The sequence below is a fragment of the Homarus americanus genome, unplaced genomic scaffold, assembly GCF_018991925.1.
Source record: "Homarus americanus isolate GMGI-L3 unplaced genomic scaffold, GMGI_Hamer_2.0 scaffold50165, whole genome shotgun sequence".
In the NCBI taxonomy this organism is placed as follows: domain Eukaryota; kingdom Metazoa; phylum Arthropoda; class Malacostraca; order Decapoda; family Nephropidae; genus Homarus; species Homarus americanus.
In genome coordinates, this window is record NW_024748747.1 from 1,718,960 (window position 1) to 1,744,976 (window position 26,017).

The following is a 26,017-nucleotide window of genomic DNA, read 5'->3' on the forward strand; positions in this document are numbered from 1 at the left end:
TGGCTCTTCTTGTACCGAGTTCCAGAACTGTTCCTTACTTCACCGTAAAAAAAAGTGTACATTTGTAACTGTCCTAAGTGTTAAAATTTAAAACACTATTTTTCTGAATAGTTGTAACTTCTTGTAACTGAAGAGGCCCAAGAAGTTGTACAATTCTTCTTTAATCCCAAGCACAAACATGTGCCTTACCAGGCTGCGCTTCGCGCTATCACTTCTCCCTAACTTCCTCACTTTACCTTACCTTCCATGCACTCAGCAGTTATGTCAGTTCTGGTTAACTTCATTTCAGACAACGGAATTATCAATAATGTATAGTTAAATTGTCCACATTGGTACCTGCTGTACTTATCACATATGATCTGTTTCTGGGATAAAAAGAATACTTTAAACTATTTCAGGGCATCTATTACAGTATTCAGTGGTTCTTTTTATATTGCTTAATAATAATCTGATCAAGGCAGTACATTTAGGTCGCTTCCGTAAAACAAGCACATCCTCTCTTACTTCCTGAGCAATCATGTCCATCGTTTGACATGTCAAACCTTAATAGTATCAATTTTGTTCGAAACCACTACTGTACTTTTTTTGCATGAATAAGTATAAATAAAACTCTCAACTGGTTAACATTTTGGATATAACACTTATAGCTGCCAAATTCATCACATCGCTTCGCTGTCATTACAAGTTAGTAAGCGGGGTAAAACAACAAAACATGATTTGCCAATCACTGTATACTATTCAGATGGTAACCGCTATTCGTTTTGTTTGACAATTTTGCAATGACAAAAGGATGATGCCAGAAAAGCTCATCTCCCAGGAAAATGCACTTAACCTGTCTCCAGCTTTAAGACCCGGGCCCCGGTCCACCTGCCTACTTTAAAACTCTTTTCGGAATGTTGCTAGCATCTTACACACTACTCCTAGTCCTGACATCCTTACTGTATTATCTTACTATGGAACTATTAAATGACTTTTACATGTTAAAACTACTTCATCAACTGGAGACTCTGTGTTTTTGAGTTATATTATATAAAAGATGTTATAATACCAATATATATATATATATATATATATATATATATATATATATATATATATATATATATATATATATATATATATATATATATATATATATATATATATATATATGTGTGTGTGTGTGTGTGTGTGTGTGTGTGTGTGTGTGTGTGTTGCGATGATAGTTCGACACAAGAGGCGTTGCTATGGTGACAAACATGTAAACAACGGATATGCAGAGCCTCACTGTAGTCGTGGATCATGTGGGGGACTGTTCTTATTCTGTGTGTACTATCAGCGATAGGGTTTTCAATCCACATTGAAAAATTAACTTGATTACTTAAGATCAATAACCCAAACTGATTACATACTTCCACACTAATGTAAACATGATACGATTCATTAAGAATATTTTTTTACGTGCTCAGCTGGTGATGGGTAACTGTGCATAGTGTGTCTTCTCAGCGAGTCTTCCATGGCCCTGATGTTGTTCTAGGTCTGCCCCGAATCAAAGTAACCTCCATTATCGGTAACTAGACCCTGAAACTTGAACTTGTATGTGTTCCTGGGTGAAGACTGAACTGTTATGCCCACATCTTCAATTATATCTATGACATTACGCTGGTAACATTGATAGCGGGTGGGTTAAGTGACTTTATAATATGTAACTAGACCCCAAAGAGTATAACATGGCATCTGAATCTGCCGAGTGCTTCCCAGTAATTTCTCGAAGGTCAACATGTTTTTAAACTCTCCTACCTATATCTTAGGCGAGATGTTCCACACTTCCACGATATGCAGTGTGGATTTCTGGCCTTCTAAACATTTATCTTATATTAGGGGAAGCAGAATCACGTATTTACTACATCATACATATATAATAACTTCACCACTGACAACGTAAACATAGCTGCGACTGTCATAAAAGAAGGTTACGACTGCTTGTAAAGGTAATGACTACTTGTGAAGGAAACTACGGATACCGCTGAATGAAACTTCTGAAGTAAACTCCGAATACCGTTGAAAGAAACTTCTGAAGTAAACTACGAATACCGTTGAAAGAAACTACGACTGTCCATGAAGGAAACTACGATTACCCTTGAAGGAGGTTACGATCAACTTCATCGTGATGGAGGGTGAGTGTTCGGGGTACACCACTATCAGGCAGATAACCTCACCCAAGGCAGCTGAGGACGATGGGCGTGGTGTATCTCACTCCTTATCTTACTTTTATCTCTCATGCCAGTACACAGGCGTATGGAGGCTGCCACTGGTGTTGGTTTCTGATGGTGCTGACTTATTGATGTTAATTCTGTTCATACTAACACCGTTAAGTTTAATTCTGATCTACTTTTTATTTATTATCTTATAGTTAACCTTTTTTCCACATGTGAGCTTATTAAACGATCGGGTGGTCAGTCAGCCCTCTGTTGTGTACTGTCAGCCAGGCTGATAGTACACTGAGTCAGCCTAATGGTTGCCCCTCGTACAACGAGGATGGCCGGCCCAAGGGCCACCTAGGCATAAGATACTGCTGTTCATGCATAGACTATTGTATGGACCGCAGTATGTGCCAATGTTGGTCAAGCCTGGACTTGAAAAGAATTCATAAACATTTACTGGTAGATTATTCCATTAGATTATGATTCCCTCTGCAAAAAAGTTAGTATTTTTTTTTTATATTGGCAACTCCTTTAGCTTTTGGCTGACACATAATGGAATGGCTGTCAGCTAATTCCAGGTGAGGATATTGCCAGAAGTGCCTAGATAATGTAAGCATTATTACCAAGCTTCACACCAGGTTGCTCGTGCTGCACTTTCATCTTCACTACATCAACTAAACTACAGTATATTCTTCACTACTGTACAACTAAGCTACGGTATATTTTTCACGACAACTAAACTTCAGTATATTCTTCAATACATTAACTAAATAATCATCATTACATCTATCAATGCGGATCTGTGCAGCATCTCCGAATAGGGAAGTAGAAACTTGGTTAAATTCAATAGTAATAAAACTCAGTATTTACCATTTACAATTTCCCAAATTAGATGATCTCCCACCAATCACATTTGAGGACGCTATAATTCTGCCAAATTCTAAAATAGATATGCTAGGCCTCACCATTTTCTCTAATATGTCATGGAAGCCACACATCCTCAACATTGCTAAAGCTGCCTCCCGAAAGTTGGGAATGCTGTATAGAAGCCGTAGCTACTTCACTCCTGAGCAGTTGCTTCAAGTGTATTAGGGATTCATTCGTCCTAACTTGGAGTACTGCTCTCATAACTGGGGTGGCTCTTCTGTCCAACTGTTAGATAGGGTGGAATCAAAAGCATTTCGTCTCATTAACTCTCCTCCTTTAGTAGACAATCTTTCTTCCCTTTCTCTTCGCCGCAATGTTGCTTTACTCTCTCTCTTTTACAAGTACTTTAACGGGCAATGTTCGGTGGATTTGGCATCCTGTGTACCGCCGGCAAGGACGTGGGCTCGTAACTCACGTCTTGCCAAACTGTGGACTGCTCTGCCTTCTTCTGTGTTTCCACACTCATACAATCTGTCTCACTTTAAAAAGCTGATTTTCCGGCATCTTCGTGGTGTAGATTAACATAACCTTTTACTTTTCCATTTTTAATTTCTTTCTATTCTTATTTCTTCGCCCCCTAGGCCCCGTTGTGGGTCGATGACCTGTGCCCGGGTGGCTAATCCCCGTAAAAAAAATACAATCACTTTTAGGTATGGATCCCGGCACTCTTACTCTCCTTTGATATTTAATTTCCTTTTTTTTTTGCCAAATAAAAAAATAAAAAAAGTAACGAGGTGGATGCCCCCAGGGTCCCCTTCGTGTGCATGCAAAGTTTCAGGTCCATGGTCTAAGAGCAATGGTGCTGACTGGCTCGCTCACACACACAGGTTTTATTATTATAGACTATTCTTTATACAGCTACTAAAAATGATTATGTAATTATAAAAAAAGTACCAGGTAGAAAGTAGTAGGCGGCTATCAAACAGGGGGGGACTACTGCCTGGGAAGATATTGGAAGCATAATGTATTGTCTGATGATAGACCCTGCTGCCATATGATATCACAAATATTGTGACCAAGTCCCAGGTTGCTGATCTGACTTTCTGCCTCATTTACACACAATTGCAGGGTTGCAATTGTTTCTCTTACCTTGACAACACAACATACATATATCGTTTCTCAATATTTATTATTATTATTATTATTATTATTATTATTATTATTATTATTATTATTATTATTATTATTATTATTATTATTATTATTATTATTATATTTTATGTAATATATTTTATATTTGTTATTATTTTTTATTTATTACTATTATTATCATTATTATTATTATATTTTCGCCTCAAGCCCTGATGTGGGTCATTAACCTGTGCCATGATGGGCTAATCCCGTATAAAAAAATGTCAAATTAACTGAACTAACGCTGTGACTCGGGTTGGTTTTCTTACGTGACAAATTACCCTAGTCTTCGAGTATTAGTTGTTACCATTCATCTTAAATGACCACTTCGTAACACTTGTCACACCTGGGCAGGACCTGATGTGCGGGAGGGGGCTGTAGGTCACCACTGGGTCAGGGTGGAGTGGGGTGACCCAGATGAGTGTGACCTCAGCGTCAGTTCAGATGGCGATGGACCCCAGGCTGACCCCGGTGATGCCTCCTCTACCGATGCAGCCTCCCCCCGGTAAGTCACCAATAACGCTGACAATTTCTATAATGTTGGAACTGATGGCCAGTGATCAAATTTTGTAAGAGATGTTGAGTCTCCATTCTCTAAAATATACCGCTATGATCATTATATCCGTATACTGTTGATGTGTTACTCGTGACGTGGTAGGGGTGGTGAAGGCGGTGTTAATGACTCCTACGAGGACTACCTGGAGTTGGCGTACGCAAAGGAGGTGGAGCCCGACACCTACTTGCAAGACGAGGATGTGAGTACCTTTGTGTAAGGGTGGGAGTGTACGCTTACGCTTCCATTTGTGTTCCTCTTGAGGTTTCTTTATTCATGGTGCTCATAATTGGGAGAGGCTTTAAGATAAAGAAGAGAATAGAGAGAAAGAACAAACACAAATTATTTGTTTTTTGAAGAGTCAGTCACGGTGATATCTAATTAGGTCTCGTTGATGCATTGTCACTGCAGGGGCTGGAGGAAGGTCCTCTTGAGGAGGAGATAGATAGGACCGAGGTCTTCCCAGAACGACCCACTCAGGTGTACACGGCCCAGCTCCTGAGTCCCAGGACCGGCTGGACCACTGTATACAGGTGAGTCAAGGACTCAAGATCCTCCTTGTTCTCCTATCACCTCCCATTTATTTTGTGATAGTTCTTGCTGGCCATTAACAACGTCACTCTCACCTCATCCCAGAGCGAGGCTACAACTCTGTTGTTGATCAGCTAACCTTCATGACTTTGTTTACGAGAATATTTTGTTGTTGGTAAGCATGAAGTTCATGAACCATTATTAATGACTGTAACTTGTATCAGTAAGCATGCTTTGGGGATAACGAGGATGACCCTAGGTTAATAAACACAGCTAAGATTCCTGAGCATGGTGAACTGGGCACCACTCACTAGCCACAGCACATAAAATATGATATTCGGGGTCATTTAAACCCTGATCAACGTCTTCTATGACCCCACAGAGGCAGCGGGCGAAGCTGTTTGGTAGATGGTCTGGCGCCAGCACAGGTGACCAAGGTTCGTGTTTGTCTCACCGAGGAGGACCTCACCTCTCCCTGGACCACCCTCACCATCAAGACCAAGAGTGAGTTATTCGCACTATTTTCATATTCTTGGTTGACGAAGCCAGAAAACAATTGGGTAAATGTAGTGCAGCTAAATGTCAAAATTGCAGTGTAAAATATAACGTAGGAGTTTTAACTCATAAACGTACAATCAACTAAGACATACATTATATATTGTGAAAATACTAGACACAATTATCTAACTGCAACACAATAAAATGTTATTAGTAGTGTACTTACGAGTTACGACTTGGTTATGGCAGGAAGGAAAAAGAGACGAGTCCGGCAGCAAGCAGACATCATTAAACATGTAACATAGCATGAACTTGCTTACACCCTTAAGTACAGTACATTGTAAACATCACCTCGCACGGCTGACCACATGGTGTCTTGCTGTTCATACCTAAAAAGACAGTACAGGGTAAACATACAAGAGTCATGATCACCTGTATACAAAGCAACATTTTAAATATGAATCATATCACTTATTAATTGAAAATTTTCTCTCATGACATTTATAATAACACGAGCAATGAGACGCAAAAGGTCTTACAATTCCTAGCGTTAAACTGGCGCGAATAACAATAACCATTCCAAATTTTACAATGAAAGTAGTTTTAAATAGTGGAGACATTTTGAGGTAAAGGAAGAATCCATGATCTCAACCTCGCCATGAACCTGCTGGACCAGAAACCACAGGAAGACCTTACCCCTGGTTCATGGAGTGAGTGAGCCACGCGGCTAATTAGTGTTACCTTGGCGTGTCATGAGGATAATTAATGTGTTCCCTAGGTGAGTCATGAGACTAAACTGTGTATTACCTGGGCAAGCCATGAGGTTAATACGTGTGTTGCCCGAGCGAGTCACTAGGTTAATCAATGTGTTATCTGAGCGAGTCATGAGGCCAGTCAATGTGTCACCTGGACAAATCATGGAACTAATCAGTGTGTTACCTGGATCAGGTTTGCCAAGCAGCGGGCAGGACCTGGTGGAGGCAGTGCAGGAGAATAACGCCACGCTGGTCAGGGACGTGTTGGCTGACCTCCTTAAGTTCTCCCAGTAAGTGCTGTAAGGTGATGAGAGAGACAGGTGAACGGGGGTGGAGACAGGTGAAGAATGGGGGGGAGAGACAGGTGAAGAAGGGAGGGAGAGACAGGTGAAAAGGGAGACAGGTGAAGAGGGGAGACAGGTGAAGACAGGTGAAGAGAGACAGGTGAAGAGGGGAGGCAGGTGACGAGGGAGGGAGAGACAGGTGAAGGGGGTGGAGACAGGTGAAGAGGAGGGAGAGACAGGTGAAGGGAGCTAGAGACAGGTGAAGAGGGAGGGAGAGACAAGTGAAGAGGGAGACAGGTGAAGAGGGGAGGGAGAGACAGGTGAAGAGGCGAAGGAGATACAGGGAAAGAGGGGAAGGAGAGACAGGTGAAGAGAGGAGGGGGAGAGACGGGTGAAGAGAGGAGAGGGAGACCCGTGAAGAGGAGGTAGGTGAAAAGGGAGGGAAACATGTGAAAGGAGAGACATGATAGCTCGTCGAAGAGAGACTTAGTGTAGACTATGATAAGAAGACGAATAGAGATAAACGACTGAGAGTCTCTGGTAGTGTTTCAGTTGTTCTCTCATATATGACGTTATTATCATTTATCTGTTGTGTGTAGGGGCGAGGTAGTTAGTGTTGTGTGTGGGAGTGTTGTGGTCAAGTGTTGTGTGTGGGAGTGTTGTGGCCAAGTGTTGTGTGTGGGAGTGTTGTGGTCAAGTATTGTGTGTGGGAGTGTTGTGAAGTGTTGTGTGTGGGAGTGTTGTGTGTGCCAAGTGTTGTGTGTGGAGTGTTGGCCAAGTGTTGTGTGTGTGTGTTGTGATGTGTTGTGTGTGGGAGTGTTGTGGCCAAGGTTGTGTGTGGATGTGTGTGTGTGTGTGTGTGTGTGGAGTGTGTTGTGGCCAAGTTGTGTGTGTGAGTGTTGTGGCCAAGTGTTGTGTGTGGGAGTGTTGTGGTCAAGTATTGTGTGTGGGAGTGTTGTGGCCAAGTGTTGTGTGTGGATGTGTTGTGTGTGGGAGTGTTGTGGCCAAGTGTTGTGTGTGGGAGTGTTGTGGCCAAGTGTGTGAGGGGAGGTACATGTGATGGCCAAGTGTTATGTGTGGCAAGTGACAATAAAGAGCCCGTGTGGTACAGGATGGAGCGTATAGACCACGTGGTGGAGGCAGGCCATACGGCACTAGTGGCGGCGGTGAAGGGTGGGTCACGTGACGCCCTAGCCGTGTTGGTGGAGCGGCGGGCCGCTGTGGGCGTCCCTACTGCTGGGCCGCACCTCGCTCCCCTCACCCTAGCCGCCTGGTTGGGCCGCATCGACCTTGCCCGCAGGCTACGTGCCGCAGGAGCCAGTTGGAACTATACCGACAGGTGAGTACTGGAACACCTTCTGGTCATTCAAAAGTTGCCATAAATTCATAAGCAACCAACTTTGGCTTTATAAGGACAAAATTATTTCAAGTAAAAACTTTTATTCATTTTGAAGATAATACGCCACCATTAATATTTACTTTAACTATAACAAACAACATCAATACCCTCCTCCCCCGGCCCTGCTGCTGAGACCTGGGCGAAACTTTACCTCTTCTTACCCAAGCCTAACAAAATCCAACCAGCCTAACAAAATCCAACCAAGCCTAACCAAATCTAACCAAGCCTAACCAAATCTAACCCAACCTAACCAAATCCAGCCCAGTCTTATCAAATCCAACCCAGCTTGACCAATTCTAGCCCAGCCTAATCAATTCTAACCAATCCGAACAAAATTCAACCCAGTCTAACCAATTCTAACCCAGCCAAACCAATTCTTACCTAGCTCACCAAATATAACCCAGCCTAACCAAATCTAACCCAGCTTAACTTAAACTAACCCAGCTTAACTTAATCTACCACAGCCTAACAAATTCTAAATCAGCCTAACCAAATTTAACCTAGCCTAACCTAACACTGATCTAACCGAAACCCAACTCGACCTAACCTAACCTAATCTAACCACGTCTAACCTGACTCAATCTAAGCACATCTAACCCCACCAGGTCGGCAATACCTTAGACGTCAGAGTCATGGATAGGAACAACTTTAGGGTTTTTTTTTTTTTATAAGAAAGTTGTTTCTTACCTCGTAAATACAAAGAAATGGGTGACGGTCTTGCACCTTTCCCATTTATTTTAAGTGAATACAGTGCGTGCTGCTCTTCCTGTTGACAATAATAAAAAAACAAACAATCAACTTGCCTAGATAACGTAGCATAAAATATAATTATAACAAGATAAAACCATTCAATTATATTACAGATGCCAGTTGTCTTCATAGAGCAAATGTGCTACTCCTGGGACTACTTTTTTGGTCTGTTCTGCACTGGGGTTATTTTTTCCAGTAATTATATGTCTTTGGCTAATTAAGGTTACCAGCAATGAACTGCATAGTCAACGATGGCTGACTAGTGTTAAATACAGTGGTACAAATACACCAACAAGACCTACTTAGCCTGACCTAACTTCCTGTAATATAATTCAATGGTTTTATTTTGTTGGACCTAAAGACATTACAGGACTGGAGGGAGAGATATAATTGAGGTCTACAAGCTCCTGCATGGATACAAACACATTCACTTCTCAAAATTTAAATGCAGTACCAATACCCTAAGAGGCCACACTCGCCGTAGTTTTAAGTCTGCTAAACCTGATCATTGGAAAATCACTATGACGGGATATTGATTTGCAATAACGACCATAAATCAATGGAATGCTTACCCGGGTGTTCTATCATCACCTTATATTGCCACATTTAAATTGAGATGACGCATATTTTGGCATGAAGCCATGTTCCTATGCAGTCGGAGTAGGAGAGTTTCCACCTCCACTGGACAACTGGACACATTATAATAAGATTTCCCCTTAATACCCTACTAGTAATTACTAGTGATTATGTTTCCTACAATTAATAATTTACTCTTGAATTTTGTCAGTAAAGAGTTTTAAACGTAGACTCTAACGAAGCTCATCTGTAGGATTAGCTTACTCCAGAGTAGTAGATGAGTGAAATGCGTTACCGAACATCATCGTTAACTCGAACACTTTGCGAAGCTTCGTGTATAGTTGGGTGTAAATAGGACTGCCTAGAATGAGCCAATAGGCCCGTTACAGTTTCCTCCAATGGTTTTAAATTAGACAAATTTAGATTTAGGCGCGAGATAGGTAAACATTGGTATGGAAATAGAGTAGTGGATTAGTGGAACAAGTTACTCTGGATAGCTTCAAACATAGTTTGGATGGATATATGAGCGATAGGGGTTGGATGTAAACGGGACTGCCCCGTATGGGCCAATAGGCCCGCTGCTGTTTCCTCCATTCTTATGTTCTTATGTTATGTTCTTTTGTATGTTCTAACATAGCTTAACAGTACTCATCTTATTGTAACAACAAACTTAACTACCTAGTTAACTCAGCTCATCTAACCTAATAGGCTAATGTAAAGCAGACTGAAACAATCACGGTAAAATCCGTGGTGTGACCCTCTTGGTACTACAGAAGTATCCACCTCCCATACGATAGTGACCTATTTTAGTTATATTAATAAACATAGACAATGCTTGTCTATGACATGTTTACATTGATCATGTTGGCGTTATTACATGAACGGATTGGCGGTGGCCATGGTGGTGATATTACTGCAGGAACGGACTGACGGCGCTACACTACGGGGTGGCGGGTCATCAGCTGGAGGTGGTGAAGGCGGCGTTGCAGGATGGGGCTGACGCTACCCTGTCAGCTGCTGGCCACTCCACCCTTGCCCTCGCCCTCACCACTGCCTATACGCGTCTCGTCTCCGCCAGGTGAGGCTTGTAGCAGCTCAAGCATTGGACCACACGACTGTGTATAACTATCTCAGCACCACCCAGACTAGCCCAGCATGATCAACATCAACCAGACTATTCCATCAACAACTAGATGGTCTATGATTAAACTAGATTATCTCAGCGCTAACGAGACAGTCCATGAATGACTTAAAATATTCCAACACCAACCAACTGTCTCAACACTACCCAGACTATCCCAGCACCACTCAGACTAGCCCAATATAAATCAGATTATCCCAACATCAACCAAACTGTTTCAACACTACTCAGACTGTTCCACCATCACTCAGACGGTTCAGGGATGACCCAGACTATCCATGAGGCGAGTGGCGCCACCGCAAATGTCAGCGTGGCCCTGGGCGGGGTACAGGTAAGAGTGGGTCCTCGTGTACGTGAGGCTTCCTCATGAATTATGACAGCAGGTCTGGGTCACCGTGTCTCGCCAGCCTCTAACTGCGTCACTACCATGTGGGAGAACTTCTTTGTGTTATGAACCTGCGTCATACTGCTGTTAGAATGTCCTATGAGACATACTGCTGTCAGGATGTGTCGTATGCGTCATACTGCTGTTAGGATATATTCCATCTGTTATGCTGGTACCAGGATGTGTCCCACTTGCTCTGATGCTTCTAGGATGTGTCCTATATGTTCTGCTATTAGGAATTGTCTCGTGAACCATACTATTGCTAGAATGTGTCCCATTTATTGTAGTGCTGCCAAGATGTGTCCCATTTATTGTAGTGCTGCCAAGATATGTCCCATATTTTACTCTGCTGTTAGGATGTCCCACTTACAATGCTAGCTGGTACTAGGATACGTTACATAAAATTATGATATTACTAGGATGTGTCCCTGCGGCACACTACTACTGTACTAAGACATGACCCCTCCTTCACACTACTACTAGGATCATGTCACTCATGCCTCACATCTGATGCAGTATTGCGTTATTTCTCCCGGATATGTTGACCATGAGCGTCAACTGCTCTTTAGTGTTGCTCGTGCGTTGTCTTCATCTCTCTCTTTCCCAATACAAATTTGTCTCTGTCTCACTCTCTTTCAGCCTATCTGTCAACGTGTCCCTGGCTCTTTCGCTCTAAATATCAATTATTATCTCCCTTTTCATCAATCAATCAACCTGTCTCTTCATCTGCGAACCTCTCTCTCTCTCTCTCATGACTTGAGTAGCACATCCATCTTCTCACAGGTGGACTCGAGAGGAAATGGAGGAAGAGGCGACGAAGATGTTGGAGGCGCTGGTGGAGGGAGGTGCCGAGGTGAACCAGCGAGGTACTGGAGGGAACACTGCTCTACACGTGGCCCTCACCCTGGGCTTGGCACACCTGGTGAGTATTTGTAGGGAGGGAAGAAGGGAGGGATTACTGCCGTCCTTGTGGCCTTTACCCCTGGTCCTAGCATACCATACAGAGCAGAGGATATATGGAAGAGGAAGGGGAGCAGATGAAGGGAAATTGTAAAAGAGGGAGGGAAGGAAAGGACAGAGAAGGGGTGAGAGGATAAGAAGAGTGGGGAGAGAAGTAGATAGGTAAAGGGAGGTGTGAAACGATGTCGGGATAGGGGGTAAAAAACAATGGAAAGAGAGAGATAAGTGGAAGTTGGAAGAGAAGAGAAGGAAAGAGGGACGAAGCAAAGATGAAGAGGGAATAACGAGAGATAAAAAAGATAGAATAAGAGACGGAAAAACGGAAGGAAGGACAGGTAAGGAAAGAGAAGGATAGAATAAGGTATAGGGAAAATTAGATATGGCTAGGATATGTTGGGAGAGGTTAGGTTAGATTAACTTAAGTCAGGTTTATTGGATAAGTTCGGTAAGGTTATCAGATAAAATCATCTAGGTTAAGTCAAGATAGGATCGCTATACGTTAGGCTAAGTCGGGATAGGATATGAGTAGATTAAGTTAGGCTATAATTGTAGGTACGGTACGGCCGATGTAACCAGCATCCACCCAGCCCAAAGCTTATTCAGTCGTCTTAAAGGTAAAATTACTTCCATAAATATGATATATCCTTCCATGAACACGTAGTCAGCTGCTAATATCACAAACAATACTGTTTACCGTCGCACACCCTCTCTACCTCATCGCTCTATCTGAATCCGTCTTGCAGGTAATATATTTATAACTACTGTATTTTCTCTAAATCTATATCTTTAACACCTGATTCAGTAACCCATTTCAAACAATTGAAATTCTCCTAATAACTCTCCATTGTTTGCCCTGCCAGCTCCATTTTCTTAGTTGCCTTCCTCAAAAGCCTACCTCTGCCCCACCACCTCCTTTGAAAAGCCTCTCTGCTCTTGAGAATTTCTACTGCATAGTAAATGTGAACGTTGAGCCTCACTGCAGATAGTCGCATCACCAACATATAAATAATATATAATCAATAAACTGTGTATGTGTATGTGTGTGTGTGTGTGTGTGTGTATCCTTGTGTTATATAAACTCTTTTCTCCCTTGTCCTGTTCTCCGGTCTCGTTCACCACAGTCGACAACCACAGTAACGCGCCAGAGCTGTCTCTCACAACATACTGCATTTTAAGCCGATTATTAAATTTCCAATTAGCTGTAAAAACACCTGTATCTGGATGTATCTTGCTACATGGTGTGTGGTGCAGCCGCTTCCCCGCAACACTGTACACAATCAATACCTTTCATAACCCTCCTCTGCCCACACTCCACCCCCGTCTCACTCCTTCCCTCACATTCTGTTTTAGAGAGAGGCAAAGAGAGGGCAGTAGAAGAATGCCAATAATTCGCAGCAACAATAACAGTGGTCTTCAGGTTCTTTCATATTACCACTGTTATATACACACCGACTCAGTTGTCCACTGTTTACTGTTTAACCTCGTTTCATTTAATTTATTTATGCTTATTCGGGACGAAGGTGTCGTCTCTGTGTAACCAGGCTCATCCATTTGCATAACTCAAGTCAGTATTACAGCGAGCAACCTTTACTACATTTGTTCGGAGCCGTTTAATTGTACAACACACCATTTCGCAGATCAGAATGGAGTTTGCTATGTAACATTACGCTATGAATATCACGATTATGGTAATCATCGTTTTACTTCTATATTACCTGAGTTTTGGCCCATATTACCTTGTATATTTGGGCAAGGGAAAACATCTTATTGTTTCACTATTTAATTTAGTTTAGTTTTCACATAATCTTACCGATCAACTCCGTCTCTACACCATCTTCAATATTGTAGGGTAAAGGTAATCGTCTCACGTTGCCGCTTTACATAATTATTTCTCTTCCTCCCTCACCTTTATATATTCTGAATTAATACAACGTGAAACTTATTTGGCTTTGTCGGGTAGCTATGATTTCTTGGCTGGTTGACTGACAGGTGTCTCCAGCCCTCCTCCCGCTGCCTCCACCACCCATCGACCCCTATTTCTTCACACGGTAAATCATTGCTGCTTACAGATTTTAGTACGTTCACTAACATTTATCTTAAGTAAAATCTCCATTCATTCATTACTCAATATGCTTTTTTACATTTCAATTCTCGCCACATATTGAATTAAATTTGTTAAATCACTCATAATCTTATTTCCTCGCCTATTTACCATAGTTATCTAATACGAGTTATTCATCTGAGTCTCCATTCTTCTTTCGTCAACGCTTTCCTTCCCTTTATTCATAAAATCTTTACATTATCTTTCATCCTACAGCTTTTTGCTCGCTACCTTTCATATGGTAAATAGTTCATCATGACCATCTACAGTCTACACTAAACAGAGCGAAAATAATGGCATTTGCATATCAGTATGGTTTGAAATCATCCCATACAAACCAACTCCAATTGTATTTACATTCTCTCCGCCATTTAGACAACCTTATTCATACTGTAAAACGCACGGTTTCATTTCCATGATAATATAAATATAGTGTTGAATCACCAGAAGATTTTAATCATTAATAACATATGATTGGGAGCCCCTAGCCAGAATGCTGTTCAAGTGACAAGACAGTATATATATATATATATATATATATATATATATATATATATATATATATATATATATATATATATATATATATATATATATATATATATATATATATATATATATATATATATATATATATATATATATAATATGTAAATTGCATCACCCCTGAAGATGTGAATTATGAAAGCCTTCTGGGGAACTTCTGTGTTTCTTTCCCGTGGTTATCAGCATATACCCGGATCACGCGCACCTACAGTGATTTATTTGTATATATATATATATATATATATATATATATATATATATATATATATATATATATATATATATATATTTATATATATATATATATATATATATATATATATATATATATTTTTTTTTTACAAGATAAATTCCAAACATTTCTGTGTTCTGAATTGCAGCAGTCAGTTTATTAAAACTCCAGAATTTTTTCCCCAGGCGATAACACCAAAAGGAGGAAAAACAAAACATTTAGAGTTTATTTACGAATTACGTAGAAAACTGTACAGTATCGGTATTAACTGTTCGGGGCATACGACGGGGCACCTTTAAACAAGTGACGATGTGTGGGGAAGGCGGCGAGTTGGGAAGTGGGGCGTGGGGGAGGAGTGTAACGGGGGAAAAGGAATAGGTGGGAGGGGAGAAAGTGACGCAGGAACTAAGGCGGGTGGCTGTGCAAGGTTGGCTCGCCCTTGTCTAGAGCAAGGTGAAGGTGATTACTGGTGCTGGAATCGTAGTCAGCTCACGTACAGATAAACTGTTATGACCGCAGTCTGATAGAAACGTTGATTAGCATTTCAATTTTCAAGCCAGTTTATTTTCTGTTATATCTTATGCGTTTTTGAGGTAAGCTGAAACCCGCATAAAACCTACAGTAACTTATTGTTTGGGTGGGGGTGTTTATATTAGGAGAACTAAAGATAGCGTTTATAAAAGTGTGAAATAAAAATAATAACAATAAATTGCGACAACCATGGCATTTCCCCATATAATTATCACCAGAATAATTACAACTGACCACTCGCTTTCCTGGTTACATGAGTTTCAAGATTGGTGTGAACAATTTAGGTTGATTTATAGAAGCCAAACAATGGCAGAAAATAAGTTGGGTGAGCATCTTTTGTGAACTAGCTACCTATCTTTTAAAACGATTTGACATCCTGTAAATACTGTATATAGGTATTGAAACTTCATCAATATAGATTTAATCCGTTACTTCATACGTATCCGTCATCTCAATCTGGGATATTCCTTTGACACACCTCACCTAATATTCGTGATTTTTGCTTTCATGGACATAAGGACGTTCGCCTTTCAAGCAATCGGATGTGTATGCCTATGGTGAAATAACCCTTGGTGTGGATTAGCATCGTACCACGGTAGTGAAGTAACCTTGCAGGCGCTTAATGCATAAGAAAGATCAGCACCTGCCCGCCCACCCTTACAACATAACAAGACAACAAAAATATAAGGATGGTAATAAAATAATTCTACATCAAAATCATTGACCAACAATGTCTGAATTAGTGGTAATAAAAATAAACAAATTTAGTGTATTTCATCATTTAATTAAATTGTAATCATTTAATTTTGTTTCATATTACATAGCGCGGACTATAAAAGATTCATACAATGTTTTTGCCCTCGAACTGAACAGTCGAGACCGCACAGTAAATATAGTCGCAGTTCACTTTTAATGACTAATATGGAGGATTTCACAGCCGCTTTACCCCGTCTCAGTATCAGTAAGTTCGTCCACGGCAGGTGTTATTATGCTAGTTTAGTTTAGTTTTGTTTAGTTTAGTTTAGTTCAAGAAAGTTAGGTTAGGTTAATTTGAACTTTTAAATAAACACCTCTTCACACATTTGCCTTAACTACGACAGTATCCACTATAAAATACAGTACAATGAAATTGCGGCGTTTTTATATTCGTTTCTAAATCAACGGCTGAGAAGCCGTAAATAATTACCAAATTCAACTTCACGAACCTGAGGAGCTGATGTTCCTGAAAAAAAAATATTTCAGTTTCATATGTATTTACTAACACCGTGTAAAATGTAATCCAGATGATAAATTATGTTTTATTAACTAACTTTCCTGAGATGAATATACAGCATTTATCAGGTCCTTAAAACGTCTCAGCCATGTCAATATTGCTGTTGTTGTTCAATTTATATCTGTATTAGTGTGGCTATATAAACTTGTTTCATTTCCAATTACACAATGTTGTCGTTTCGTAAACGATAATGATAACATGAACACTTTAACTTAGTATGCAGTGACTCGCCCTCATGTTTTGTGGTGCAGTCTGGATACTAAAGGGTCACTGGTATGTAAGCTTACAACAGTATACGGCCAAGTATGTCGGGATGTTTCGGATCACGTGAAGATAAGGAACCCCAGTCTTTCACCTGATGATTAAACACCCTAGCGTTAACTCAGCTAAGCATAATCTAACATAAACTAACCCCCTAGGGTGTTAAGTCATCAGGTGAAATAAACTGAGAAGTCTAATCTTCCTCTCTTTTATGTGGTGAGATGTGTCACACTAGAAACTATTAACAGACACATAGAGAGTATTAAATCAAGTGAATGTTATGTTTTTACTGATGGTTCTGTGCAGACAAACACAGGTAGAACAGGCTGTGCAATTGTAATATATAAAGAAAAAGAGATGATAGTGTCAAACAAACAAAGGCTGAACAACTACAAACAACAACTGGAATCTACTTAGCCACAGACTACCTCAAAGAAAATGGAGGTGGGGTGATATTCTGTGACTCTCAAAAGTGCTTTGAAATCAATGAACAGCCCGTCAGGCTCTATGTCTAAAGTTGTATGTGATATTAAAAGGAATGTGATAACTGCCAATGAGAACAACTTTCGTATCGAATTGTGTGGATTCCGTCCCATGTTGGAATCAGGTATCATGACAGTGCTCATAGACTGGCCAATGAGGCATGTAAGAAAGGAAATGTTGATGACCTTGGCCTGTCCAATGCTGTAATTAAAACATTCAAGTCAGAATCATGAACTCTGATCTAGAAGAAGTGAAAATGCGAGAGACCTGACAGTTGTAGCATTAGTAAATATGACAAATTTTGTGACAAGAGGTACCGGTATGGCCAGCATAAGGACAGAACCAGACAATGTGATGTAGTCGTGGCCAGAATTAGACTTGGATACAGACACATCTGGCAAGTTAGTAACGCTGTACCCATACCAGAACACTCAGCATGTAAACTTTGTGATAAACCTCTAAAGCATACACTTGAACACTATATTATTGATGGCACTGTCAAAGACTTCAGGCCACCTGACTTATTGTATCTTGAACTATGTAATTACTTCATTGAATCAGGTGTGCTTGAGGACATTCTTACTGTTTATCCCAAATTTGCTAGCCCACACTGATTAGTCTTCAATTAGAATATGACTCCAATGTATGTGATCCACTGACCTATATATGCTGCTGGTGAATGTGATGTATTTCCTTCTTTGTGTACGAACCTCTGTCCTGCATGGCAGTGAAGAGTGACATTACCCACATGAATCTGACCGACGTATATGTATGTATGTGTGCATATGTGTATGTATGTGTGTATATGTGTATATATATGTACATGTATATGTATATGTATATATGTATATGTATGTATATGTGTATGTGTGTGTACATATATGCATATGTACTGTCAATGAATATGATGCATCTCTTTGTGTACGAACCTTTGTCCTGCATGGCAGTGAACAGTGACATTACCCATATGAATCTGACCTCTATACATTTATAGATGTTAATGAATATGATGTACTTCTTTGTGTATGAACCTCTGTCCTGCGTGCAGTGAGAAGTGATACCACCCTCAGTGTCAAGACCTAAGTGAATTACTCAGAATAGGCAAACTGTACTACAAACTTTGCCAATAAATTTGTTAAACTAACTAAAATTCCTCTCTTTTTGCTTTCAACACTTGTCTTAAGCCCTGCACTCTCCTCTCTATCTTTCTTTGAGCCGAGATTATCAACACACACACACACACACACACATCTGCATGGGGATCACTAATACCGTAAAGTATTATAGGTATTCCTCTCCTAATTTGTCTTTGTCTTCCTGTATCTTGTTCTTTTTGTCTATCTCTCCTTTCTGTTTTCTTTCATCTACCTCTCCTTTTTTCTGTATATTTTTTTGTCTATTTGTTTCATTTCCTCGCTATTTATTCTCCTTTTCCTCTCCATTAATCTCTTCATGCCCCCTTTATATATTTAGCTCTTCCTTCAATCTATATATCTGTCTATTTGGGTGTTATAACTGTTATTAATTTATTCGCCTTTATATCTGCTACAGTCTACACTCATGTGGCGGCATGGTGGTGGTGATGGTGAAAGTTGTGATGGTGGAGGTGGAAGTTGTGATGGAGGTAGTGGTGAAAGTTGTAACGGTGGAGGTAGTGGTGGAAGTTGTAGTGGTGGTTGTTGTCCAAGGTCACAGGCAGCGTCGCGCCACTCCGGTAGTCTGAGGCGAGTGAGACGGCAGCTTTAAAGTCGCCGCCTACAGGCCCGCGCCCAGCAGCAACTGCCTCGTGTTGTGGATATTCTCATACTTCCTTCCATCTTCCTTTACCCACCATCATTTTAATCTATTGCGCCATCAACATCTCTAGTGGAATCGATGAATCGAGGGTGGGGAGGTCCCCCTATCTCTTATTGACATGGCAACTCTCGTCAGTAGCCTATATAGTTGCCAGTTTGGCCTAACAGAAGACTACCTGACAGCAGAAGTGGTAAATTGCGATGTTGCCAAAGCTCATCTTACTATGCACCACGGCGTATTTCCAGATCCACACCTGCGTTCCTTATTCACGGGGGGGGTGGTAGGGTGATTAAGACGAAATGTCCTACTTTCCTCCCCCCGCTCCTGAAGTAGCCGCCGCCACAGCGTGTTTGCGCACTAGACATCCTTTCTTCCTTTGTTTTTGTGGATCAATTTCTCCTGGAGGGTCATGACTGGGAGGGAGGCCGCCGCAGCGAGCTAGGAGATGCGTGGTGCATGCGCTGCAGATCGGTGGGCGGGACCAAACGCTCGGCAGCCATGACAGAACGCGGCGTAAGTCCAAGTTCAAGATCAAGATCAAGTTCAAGACCAACATTTAAGTTGCCTGATGCATTGTGGGTCGTGGCGGTGCCTGCGAGGTGAGGCGAGGGAGGCAGGGAGGGAGGGGGAGCGTCGGACTGAGGGGAGCAAGAGACGCAGGCAGAGAGAGGGTGATGCCTTAGGCTAGAGCAAGGAGAGGGGAACATAGAGGGATGGGAGAGGAAGTTATGGAACAGTTTAGAGGGTGCTGAGGGGAATTATGGAACAGAAAAAGGGTGCTGACTGCCGAAGGGAATTATGGAACAGTTTAGAGGGCGCTGAGGGGAATTCTGGAACAATTTAGAGGGTGCCGAGGGGAATTATGGAACAGTTTAGACTGTCACTAGAGGGTGCCGAGGGGAATTTAGGGGAAGATTGGAGGTAGTGAGGGGAAGTATGGATGACATTAAGAGGGTGTTGATCAGGGGATAATGAACGCGGTTACGAGATAGTGAGGGGAATTATTGAAGATATGAGATGGTGAGGCGAATAATGGGAAAGAATCCGAGATAGTGAAGACGAACTATGAAAAATTGAGTCATGGTCCCATATTTTCAATAGTGAGACCAACTGCTGTTTCTCCTACCATGATGCTCTATGGTAAATAAAACACGAAAGACTCTTTCCAAATTTTACTGAGAATATACTGTAGACACGCTTTCAGACACAGACGGAGAGAGATTCCCAACATGAAAATCCACCTTAATGGTCCCGGTTGGTTTCAGGTTGGAGATCAGACTCGTTAAAATACTTATTTGCAATGGTCATCTCGGTAAATTACTAATTGTATTATGTTAATTGATAATCTTGTCCCTATTAATAAACTCCAACATAGAACAACTTTTCGTTTCCCTGGATCGATATGTTGATATGGGCCCCCCTCAACTTGTCTCTAACGTTACCTAACCAGACTTTGACTAATTCGTCTACAACGTAACCTAACTTAACTTTCATCAAACCTAAGTTAATATAACCTGCCTTGCCTTTGACATAATCTAATATACCCTAATTTGCGTCTAATAAACCCTGACTTTCGTGTTTTTAAATACTGAGTTCGGGTTCGGTTCTCGGTGTTGCTTCATTTTTTCCAATACAGTTGAGTTTTGTCTGTGCAGGCGCGGAAACTCGTCAGTGTGGGAGGTGACGCCCACCTAATGAACGGACGCGGATACACGCCCACACACCTGGCACATCTCTCTGGGCACTCTCTGGATCAGCCCACTCCTAGAGACGAAGACAGGCCGCCAATGGGCGAACTGGAGGCCCTCACACACCTCACGGACGACGAAACCCACTTCGTGAAGCACTGGAAGCAGTCGTAATGAACGTTCCTGTCTCACTCATAGATTAAAAACATTAAGTTCTTTATGTACAGTACATCAGGCTCATTCTGTCACCAAACACACTCTCTCCTTCCCTTCACCAACGTTACATTAATTTCCGTGCTGTATGTGTTACGTCACTACGCGGCTACACCATCATAAACACACATTTATATACTATTATAAGATCAGCATGTTCCTGTAGTAAATATAAGTATTAAAATTAATATTATTCATCAGATTATATTATAGATTATATGACTGGCTGTAGCTCGCTGAATGAAATAAAATAATAATTCGATCTAATGGTAATATTTTTCCTGTCTGAATGAGTCGTTTACTGGCTCATTTTCTTGTCATGGTTTAATTTTTCATGTTCACAAGTTTAAAGACATTAAAATCATAGGCGCCGGAACTGAGAGGGTCAATGGAGCCAGGCTTCCAATATAATATATATATTATGTTTACTTTTAATAAGGTACCTGTATATGTATTTCTTGAACCAGTGAGTGTTATCGAAATAACGTTTACTTTTCCATACAATTTGCATCATTAAAGCTATCATAGATTTTGCCAGACTGACTTTTTAATGTTTATATTTACCACTTACAAGTACGTAACTCACAAAATATAAGAACAACCATATACCTTAATTTTTGAAAATTGTGGCAATGCAGGCAAGACCTCAAGTGCCAACGCTGATCCAGCCCAAGAAAGATAAGAAATGCACTGGGGTGACAACTGCCACTCTTCCATAAATGGCCTGTAACTACGGATGGGGGAGGGGGTGAAGGGGATTGTCCCTGGTAACTAATTGGTCAGTATACAGGTAAAGTGTTTGTTTAAAAGTGCCCTTCAGTATGCTCCTAATATAAGTTATTATTTTTTAGTTCAAATTTTTAAAGAGACAGATAGATAGATAGATGGATAGATATTCATTAAATTCTCTTACAAGTTCACATTGATTTCGCATGTGTATAGATGTCCGTTTCAAGACTGTTCGGGCTCAACATGTATAGTTTCACCTTTACGTCTGTAAGATTGAACAAATTGTTGTTGATCTTCAATATATTCTAAATAAAAATAAAAAAAACCTTCCCAAGGCTGGATGATGGTACCGTAAAATATTCAGTAGCGTATTCCGCTCCATAGTATAATCATAGAATTCTGTATGTATGTATTTATCATATAACTCCCACTCCCACTTTTGTTTGTGTTGGCTGGAGGTACAGTACACAAACCTCAAATAAAGTGGAGGAATAACAGGCAGGAGTGGCGTAAGAGGCAAGTAGTCAGCAACAGGAAAGAGCTTAGATAAAAAGTAGGATTACCCACATCCACCTGCTCATCTCACCTCATCTCATCATACACTGTAAACTATGTGAATCTAAGCAAAGGATTCTTACAAAGGAAAGTGAGCTCCAGAATATAAAACGAAAATTAAGTTATTTGTAACTAACGTTGGTAACTAAAACGATTGTGTAAACATATTATTATGTTTAAAAGAAGTTTATATGTAGCAGTCCAATATGTTAACTGGTCCTTCATATCTCTCTGAAAAGTATAAAATATTTCATGAAATTCTACTTGTATCAAATTTTCATAGAATTCTTAGAGTAACAGGCTCCATGACACACAATTGCAGGGGTATCAATTGTTTATCTTACTATTGACAACATAACATACTGTACATATATTGTTTCTCACTCTTTATTTGTTTTAATTTTTGTATTTACTTATGGTTATTATTATTATTTTATTTTAATATTTTAATTTTTATTAATTATTATTATTATTATTATTATTATTATTATTATTATTATTATTATTATTATTATTATTATTATTATTATTATTATTATTATTATTGTAATTATTATTATTATTATTAGTAGTAGTATTATTAGTATTATTAATTTTCGTCCCCCAGGCCCTGATGTGGGTCATTGACCTGTGCCAGAATTGGGCTAATCCCCGAAAAAATAAAAAAAACTGTATAAAACTTAAAACACTCCTGTGCATCGGCCAAAAACGCGACAGGGAGCAACTTTTTTTTTAGGGGATTAGCCCACCCAGGCATAGGTCACCGACCCACATCGGGCCTGGGGGGAGATAAAAAATTAACTAAAAATAAGTACAGAAATGGAAATTTTGAAAAAAAATCAAGAGTGAGAAACAACGTATATGATGTGGCGTCAAAGAAAGATAAATAATTGTGTGTAAATGAGGAGAAGTTTGATCACTCACCTGGGACTTGGTCATAATTGTTGTGATGCCATATGGCAGCAGGGACTACCATTAGACAACACATCATGCTTCCAATATCTTCCCAGGCGGTAGTACCTCCCTGTTTGGTAGCTGCCTTCTACCTTGAATTGATTACAGCCGTAGATAACAGCACTGCACTATCATGTTATCCTTATTAGGTTCATATGAGTACTTAAACAAATATATGAAAAGAGATTGGACGGGGGACTAACAACACCACGTAGTGTAGCCCCCTCACAGGAAGTCTGGAAGTGGGACATATAGTCTCTTCACCGATCGACAACCACTTCCACGGCCCCTTCATCTTCAGCCTCTTCAAATTCCCCGAAGGTTTCATTTACTACAATATATAGTGTGGGTATTGAGTGTAGTAAGTTTACTAGGCCTAATTATTAACTCCACCTATAGTACTGTAGATCCTGTGTATCAAGGTCACTAATCCTCCTATAGATATTAACTCAACCTATCGTTACCTCTAAGCATACATGTATTCACTTCATGACTCAGTCGCCGAGTCATTGTGACAACATCACGAACTTGGTCTTTGATGAATTTACACATAGGCTACTCGTCTAAATATAATTATAATTGGCGACAAATAGCCGTGTCCAACGAAGAGGTTGTCATCCCTATAACCGAATCACCTGAAAATTAAATTAATCACCTGGGGAGGTAAAGCTAGTTAGCGTTAGGGTGGTTAATCTTCAGATGAAATAACCTGGAGAGAATCTTCAGGTGCTCTGACCTTCGAGACTTTATGTTGTTTTGTCATTAGTGACAAACTAGCGTTAATAAATGATTGTGATTATGACATAATGCTTGATTACGAATATGATGCCATTATACGACAAAACACGATCAAAGCTAATTTCTCAGCCTAACCAACTTTATTCTGACATTGCTAAATAAAGTTGGAATTCTGTTATCATATCACATAGATACTGTATTAGTAGGCTACCCCCACCTTAGCTTATTTCACCTGATGATTAAAACACCCAGCCTAATCTAACCTATCCTAGGTTGCGTTGTGTATTTAATCATCAGGTGAAATTGTAGCGTACCTTTAAGAAAAAAATAAACGGCATTATTTTACCTTGAATTGAATTGATTACTCACCTCAGTAACTCACCACAGTCACTGATATTAGTCACCCTTAAAGAGTGTTGAGTCAGGCTGAAATTAACTACTGTATACAGTAGTTCGTTAACCCTTCCGGCATGTTGATCATAAGATAATATATAAACATACATGTTCTGGTGATTTTCCTGTTTCCTCCGTAGCTTTGCTTTAAACTGGTAAACTGCCAGTGCCAGCAGTTTCTTCTTTTGCGAGTTTTCATTGCACTAATTAGTGTTTATATGCTTGCCTCTACTCCTATTCCCCTTTACTTTTAGTGTTCTTCATACTAATTTACGTACTTATTTACACTTGTGGCGCTCACCACAAATGACCCATTTGATCGATAAATATATACCCAAGACCAAACCCAGTGCTTCTAGGAATACGAGGGGATCCCTACACATGAACCATGCGGCGGTCGACAAAATTAAGAAGAAAACCCAGAAATTCAAGACGTGGGTTGGGTCAAACGATGAGCAAGACAGGAGGATGTATGCAAGAGCCAGAAACCAAGCAAAGATAGAGTGTAGGAGGGCTGAAAAGGAGTTCCAGAGGCTGGTTGCTCGCGAGGTCAAGTCAAACCCAAAGGCGTTTTACCGCTATGCAAAGTCGAAATTGAAAACGCGAGTAGGAGTATCAGACCTGAGGCTTGAAGATGGTAGTTACGCAGATTCTGACCAGGATAAAGCTGAGGCATTGAACAGCTTCTTTTCCTCAGTGTTCACAAGAGAGGATGCAACTAACCTTCCTGCGTTTGAGGACAGACGGTTCGACACAGCACTGACCCACATTGTGTTCACAGAAGAGGGTATTAGAAATAAACTGTCCAGGCTAAAGGTCCATAAAAGTCCCGGACCTGACATGGTGCATCCTAGAGTGCTAAGAGAGTTGTGCAACGAGCTTGCAGAGCCCCTGAAGATTCTGTTTTGTAAATGGCTGGATGAACAAACGGTCCCCAGTGAATGGAAAGTGGCTTATGTGAGTCCTATCTTCAAGAAGGGCGATAGTCACTCCACGAACAACTATAGACCGGTGAGCCTGACCAGCATAATATGTAAAGTACTTGAGAGTATTATCAGAGATGCCGCGATGGAACATCTACTACGAAACAACCTTGTAAAAGATTGCCAACACGGTTTTATGCCGGGGCGCTCTTGCTTGACACAATTGCTCAAGGTATTGGATATTTGGACCCATATTCTAGAACGGGGTGGTAATATCGACAATATTTACCTAGATTTTGCCAAGGCTTTCGACAGTGTACCCCACGAAAGGCTGAAAATCAAACTGGAAGGGTACGGAATTCGGGGAAATGTCCTAGCGTGGATAGAAGACTTTCTACATGACCGCAAGCAATGTGTGGTGATTAATGGCACGAAATCGTCATCTGTACCTGTAACAAGTGGGGTACCGCAGGGTAGTGTATTGGGCCCGCTGTTGTTTGTTTGTTTCATAAATGACATGCCTGACG

General features: G+C 40.6%; 1 protein-coding gene across 1 annotated transcript; it reads left to right on the top strand.

Moving 5' to 3' along the window:
* Nucleotides 1-1,267: 1,267 nt before the first annotated feature.
* Nucleotides 1,268-21,460, top strand: LOC121880401 (fibronectin type 3 and ankyrin repeat domains protein 1-like). Its single transcript, XM_042387591.1, has 10 exons — nt 1,268-2,156; nt 4,596-4,746; nt 4,900-4,996; nt 5,206-5,327; nt 5,708-5,829; nt 6,772-6,868; nt 7,974-8,201; nt 10,507-10,665; nt 11,897-12,035; nt 20,953-21,460. Exons 1-10 carry the CDS (start codon nt 2,150-2,152, stop codon nt 21,157-21,159), a joined length of 1,329 nt encoding a protein of 442 aa, XP_042243525.1. The 5' UTR covers nt 1,268-2,149; the 3' UTR covers nt 21,160-21,460.
* The last annotated feature ends 4,557 nt before the right edge of the window (nt 21,461-26,017 follow it).